General features: G+C 47.3%; 1 protein-coding gene across 1 annotated transcript in view; it reads left to right on the top strand.

Moving 5' to 3' along the window:
• Positions 1–3,325, top strand: part of MOGAT2 (monoacylglycerol O-acyltransferase 2) — a gene marked incomplete at its 5' end in the record, with an annotated part of 7,300 nt that extends 3,975 nt beyond the window's left edge. The window contains one exon of the mRNA XM_018563312.1: positions 3,188–3,325. Coding sequence (XP_018418814.1) covers positions 3,188–3,289 — 102 coding nt within the window. The remainder of the gene's footprint in view (positions 1–3,187) is intronic.
• Between the last annotated feature and the right edge of the window lie 2,957 nt (positions 3,326–6,282).

The raw sequence follows: 6,282 nt of genomic DNA, 5'->3' as shown, positions 1-6,282 counted from the left end.
GCAGTCACTTAAATCTAATTAGCCGCATGTTCAATTGCACGGGCGGATTTGCGCCGGGAATCCGCGCCAGATCCGTCCGCCATGACTGGGGTGCCATTATGATCGGCTGCGGTGGGCGACTCCGTGACTGCTGTTTTGTGCACGATTGCCCTTGCTGCCAGGAGTCACTCAGGTGTGAACCTAGCCTCAGTCTTGCACAGTTGTAGCGGCTCCTCTCCTGGACTGGAATGGCTTCCTCTGATATCACTGCACACTGCGAGCTTCTCACAATTAGAGGCTGCAGCAAGTCAGATAGAGCCCGCCTCATTTCCTGGCTTGGCGACGTTCATCATCATTTAGCTCTTCCCTCAATGGCCCCGCCCGTTTCATTTATTGGATTCCAGTTCCTTCAATCGTGCAGCCTCATCATCACACGTGGGCGTTACCTAGGGTGGTCCGCATGCAAACACAGCCTGCTTAGGAACAGCTGACTCCTGCACACTGACATGCACCCACATCAAGGTCATTTATATTTGCATAACTCCTCCCAAGAGCCAGCCCACTGCTTGCATCAGGTCCAATGCCTTTTAAAGCCGGTACTGAGGCAGGGCGCTGTGAAGTTGTCTACAGCACCTTCCACTAGCGATGATCTGCCTGCATGGCATAGAAAAGCACAAAGACCCAGTGAGTGTTTGAACTTCTTGCACAGCCTCACAGAGAAACACAAGCACACAGTCTGATATGCATGCTGCACATGGCTTGGCTAAAACAGGAAGGAAGCCACAGCTTTATTCTCCACCTTATTTAATACAACTGAGTATCTACACCATATATATTACAGATCTTATAAACACTGCCATCTAGTGGCCGAAAATGTATACTGCAGAAGTTGTTGCTATACACAATAATGTGTATTCTAACAATGATGACATCACTGAGACCAAAATAAGATATGAGATAAAAATGCAAGTTTTATTTAAAATGTATTAGTATTTTTTTTTTTAGGGGAAGGGGAAGAGGAGGAACCCGGGAAGGCAAAATAGATGAAACTTTAGCTTTAAGCGCAATGGTTCCTTTCCAGTGCAATCAGCTCATTGAATATTTGTCCTTGTCCGGAGCTCCTTTACCTCGAGGAGAAGGATGAGGGACACTCTGGATCTTGCTGACAAGCTTGATGTGATGACAACACGTCCGATAGATGGATAAATAATTCCCCTTGTGTCCTGCACTAATGTGACCTGCAAACAGTACATTGTACTCCGTGTTCCTTTAGATCCTGTTACATGCCGGCTGATGTCAGGTTCAGTATTATTAGAAGAAGCTAATTGCACTAATGTCCCCTCCTAGGCAGTGTTATGTAAAGTCAACACCAGGGGGGAGGGGGGGGATGATCTCTGCCGTCAGGCTTGTCTTGTGGGGCCGCTTTTTCCATATTGTGATGTTATAAGCAGCTGCCAAACCACAACTGCGGCCAAAACCAGAGCAGGCAGTGGTCAGGACCTTTGTTAGGTTTTTATAGCTGAACGGATTTCCTCTTATTTCCTGGCCTGGTGACACCGGGACAAGAGATGAGAAGGTACGAGTGTCTCCCTAGGACCCGTATTCCTGTAAGCAGGGCCAGATTTCACACCAGGGCACTGAGGTCTGGCCTAGGGGCGGCAGGGAGTAGAGGGGCAGCACAGCCGCAGGGGGGTAGTTTTTTCCACATTTAGCCCTGCTTTGGAGCAAGCAGGGCTAAATGTAGAGGGGGGAAGGCGCGTCTCTTTTAGTACAATTGATCCTGGTGATGCCGCCAAGGTCACTTGTAATATGCCTGCAGGTCTGCCCCCCTCCTGCCTCTCTCCCCACCGGCTGCCTCTCTCCCAGTTGGCCGTCTCCCTCCCCGCCGTGGTCTTCGGGGTCCTCCACTCTTCTGGGTTGACCCCGGACCACAGCACATTCGTTCAGGATGGAGAGCAGTTATGAGAGCGGAGAACGTTCAGCCAGGGAATGAGTCTGGCTCTGTCTGACTTGCTGCTGCATCTAATGCACAATGTCCAGGAGAGGAGCTGGTACAACAGTGCAAGACAGATATAAGACTGAAGACAAGGCCGGAGCTCATATACAAGACTGAAGGGAAGGCCGGAGGTAAGATATAAGACTGGAGGGGAGGTCGGAGGTCAGATATAAGACTGAAGGGAAGGCCGGAGGTCAGATAGAAGACTTAAGAGAAGTCGGAGGTCAGATAGAAGACTGAAGGGAAGGCCGGAGGTCAGATAGAAGACTGAAGGGAAGGCCGGAGGTCAGATAGAAGACTGAAGGGAAGGCCGGAGTTTGATAGATAAGAAATATTTCTAGGACCAGGACGGTGAAGAATGAAGATTCTCCAGAAGTAGGAAACATGTTACAAAATGTAACGTCTCATCTTATCTTAGTGTTACACCAATGACCCGAAAATTATTCTTTTCCTGGCGTGCATGGGGATACCCAATATGTGTACCATTAATGATGTTTATGTATATACAGGTAGGGGAGGCCGGAGGTCAGATATAAGACTGAAGGGAAGGACGGAGGTCAGATAGAAGACTGAAGGGAAGGACGGAGGTCAGATAGAAGACGGAAGAGAAGGCTGGAGGTCAGATAGAAGACGGAAGAGAAGGCTGGAGTTTAGATATAAGACTGAAGGGGAGGCCAGAGGTCAGATATAAGACTGAAGGGAAGGACGGAGGTCAGATATAAGACTGAAGGGAAGGACGGAGGTCAGATAGAAGACTGAAGGGAAGGCCGGAGGTCAGATATAAGACTTAAGAGAAGGCCGAAGGTCAGATAGAAGACTTAAGAGAAGGCCGGAGGTCAGATATAAGACTGAAGGGAAGGCCGGAGGTCAGATATAAGACTGAAGGGAAGGCCGGAGGTCAGATAGAAGACTTAAGAGAAGGCCGGAGGTCAGATAGAAGACTGAAGAGAAGGCTGGAGTTTAGATATAAGACTGAAGGGAAGGCCGGAGATGAGATATAAGACTGAAGAGAAGGCCGGAGCTCAGATATAAGACTTAAGAGAAGGCCAGAGGACAGATAGAAGACTTAAGAGAAGGCCGGAGGTCAGATATAAGACTAAAGGGAAGGCCGGAGTTCAGATATAAGACTGAAGGGAAGGCCGGAGGTCAGATAGAAGACCGAAGGGAAGGCCGGAGGTCAGATAGAAGACTGAAGGGAAGGCCGGAGGTCAGATAGATCTGCACAAACTCTACCTGGAGAAGCTGAGCGAATTGTTCGAGGAGCACAAAACTCAATACAACGTCCCGGCTGACAAACATCTAACATTTGTATAAAGACTGCGGGAAGCCCAAGTGACTCTTGTTTACACTTACCTCTGGCATAAGGAGAGCCCAATGTCATGTAGCCCAAACTTTGCTTAGGATGACCAGTCACCTAGGGGGCATCTGTAATAATCTGAACCTCCGCTATTGGGATAGTATAATAGAGCAACCTTTCCTCTATGGGATTAGAGGAATGTTTTCAGGGAGGTTTTTTGTTGTTAACTTGTATTCTCTCCCTGTCAGAGTAGAAGTATTGGGCTGTAAGGGTGTCCTAACTTCTGCCCGAGCTCAGTGCTTACAACAGAGACAAAAAAAGTGTCATAAAACAAAGCTGCCATCAGGGATGAATTATAGAAAACTAAAGGCTTAGGAACTTAGGGATGGATGTGTGTGCTGATATTTAGTTGTATTCACCCCCTGTCAGAGCAGCCATGTCAGCTAAATGTCAGGCTGTAAGGGCCGCACAGAGGCTGACCTGCCTCTTGCCTCAGCTAGGAGCTGATTTCCAGTCTACTGGAAGACAGTCGAACACTGAGAGGGGAATTTATCAAAACTGGAGCAGACAAAATCTGGAGCAGTTGCCCAGGGCAACCAATCAGCTTCTCTCTTCAGTTTGTTTTCAGGATTTAAAATTGAAAGAGAGAAGCTGATTGGTTGCTGTGCACAGCTGCTCCAAATTGTGACTGCTCCAGTTTTGATAAATTCCCCTCACAAGAGTTCGACTGTCTTCCAGGTCAGCCTTTGTGCGGCCCTTCAACCTGACATTTAGCTGACATGGCTGCTGTGACGGGGAGAGAATACAACTAAATAACAGCACACACATCCATCCCTAAGAAATGAGGCTGAACAATTTTGATAACTTAAGAGTGGAGATTCAGATTGCTGCAAATGCCCATTCCTGATTGGTCCCCTTTAAACCAATTTCTATCATTGTAATGCCAATATATAAGGTGCGCTAACCTGGTTACAGCAATGTAGACTAAATAATCCCTCAAACGTTCCTGGGCTGTTTCAGACCCACTGACACCATACTGGAGTAGTCTCACCATGGCCTGACGTATGCTTCTTGATTGGCGATACCAGTCTATTGCTCATGAAATTAGGCATTCCCGGCATCCCTACAGATCTGTATTTTCCCACTAGTACACCGATATATTCGAAAAGCAACAAGAAGTAACATTTTCTATTGTAATCAAATGTTTCATTGTGGCCCAAAGGAGATTATTTCCTCACCAGCAAAAAAGGCTCTGAGACCAGAAGAGACAACTGTACAGAGAGGGACTATTGGAATGCTGCCATGGGTCCGGAGATAAAAAACCTTTCTGTTGGTTGTTACATAATTACTACAGCACGCTGCTTCCTTTTGCTGGATCATCCATATCAGTAGTGCGAACATCAGACAAAAACAGACCACCCATGGAGAAGGTGCATTGTACACTTTTTAGATTTTGGGTCCGCTGTAAAGCGTATTATTTGTGACAATGAGACTGTCACAGGTCGGCTCAGTAGATCGGGAGGTGAGCGAACACATACCGGCGTTCGCTCACTTCTCAATCCTGTCACGGCTCTCTGCCGTGACAGGGGGAGGGGCTGGATTCCGCCTCCCCGCTCCGCCAGCGCTGACTGGCAGAACGGACGGGGGAGGGGGCGGGTACAGCTGGCTCTGCCTCTAGATAGGCAGAGCCAGCTGTCAGTCACGCAGCTGGGCGGATCCAGACATAATTGTCAGCTGCAGCCTCTCAGTATAATGCGAGCTGTAGCTTGCGGTATACTGAGCTTAGGGTGACGGGAGGATGCTAGTTTGTGTCCTCCCGTTACCCTAAGGAGAACTATGGGGAAAAGACTTAACCCCATAGTTCTCCTTTAATAGTAAAGACTAGAGCACAGCAACCAGAAATGACAAATGTGCCAATTCTGCTACCCCACCTCAAGTTGAATTTTCAGGAATTCATCCGAATCCGAATTCCGGATCAGATCCGAATCCGATTCCCAAAACGAAACACATGTAGGATCCGAATTCCAAAAACGAAATCCGAAACTAAACGAAACGTAATTAATTTTTAGCCGCTGCACATGTCCAGTCGTCATATTAAATGTTAGTATTTGTAACCAGATGATATCAATGCAAATAAATTCTATTGATGAGTAAACGCTGTGCCAAGTATGATTTCCAATTGCTATAAAGGGATAAGTGGAATCACATGCAGGGAACGCGGCATGGCCACTTTGCTTTGGTTCCCAACCTCCTGCTTGTGCTCTCTGCCTCTGCTGTACATTGTATTTAGCATTGTTCCCATCCCCCTCTCTGTGGACCAGATTAACGCTTCTAAACGTTTTTTTTTTCATTCACGGCACCCCTTATAAATTATGCAAAATTTCAAGGCATCCCAGTCTAAAATATAAAAACTTGATGTGTGGCCCCTTCAAAATCCTTACCAGACCCTTATCCAGGGTGGGGGTTTGGTGTGGATTTTAATGGGGGGACCCAAGAAGTAGGGTTCCTCCTTATCACATTAATGTTCCCCCTTCACATCAGAGCCCCCCTTTTACATTACAATCTCCCCTTTCACATCAGGGTTCTCCTTTACTTCAGGAGCTCCCCTTTACATTAGGTGACACCTTCACATCAGAGCCCCCCTTCATATTTCCCCCTTTACATTTGGAGGCCCCTTCACATCAGAGTTCCTCTACATCTTTAGCTCCTCTTCACATTTGGAGCCCCCTGCTTTTACATCAGAGTCTCCCCCTCTCACACTAGCAGCCCCTCTTCACATCAGATCATGGAGCAATAAAATAAATTTGTGTTGAGTTTTTGTGATACTTTGTGCGGGTCACCTTGCCGGAGACAAACAATAGCTCCCGGCATTGACAGGTACACTTTATATACACCCTTTGCCTGACCTCTCTATACACCGCAGGTCAGGTAACATCAGGAAGGAACAAGTACAAGAATAACATCCACATTTCACAACACTTTGTTCTGTCCCAGTGATAAACACCCGGCA

The sequence above is a fragment of the Nanorana parkeri genome, unplaced genomic scaffold (genome assembly GCF_000935625.1).
Source record: "Nanorana parkeri isolate BGI_ZX_2015 unplaced genomic scaffold, ASM93562v1 scaffold652, whole genome shotgun sequence".
Classification (NCBI taxonomy): domain Eukaryota; kingdom Metazoa; phylum Chordata; class Amphibia; order Anura; family Dicroglossidae; genus Nanorana; species Nanorana parkeri.
Note: the sequence above shows the minus strand (reverse complement) of the source record. Positions and strands in the feature narration are given on the sequence as shown.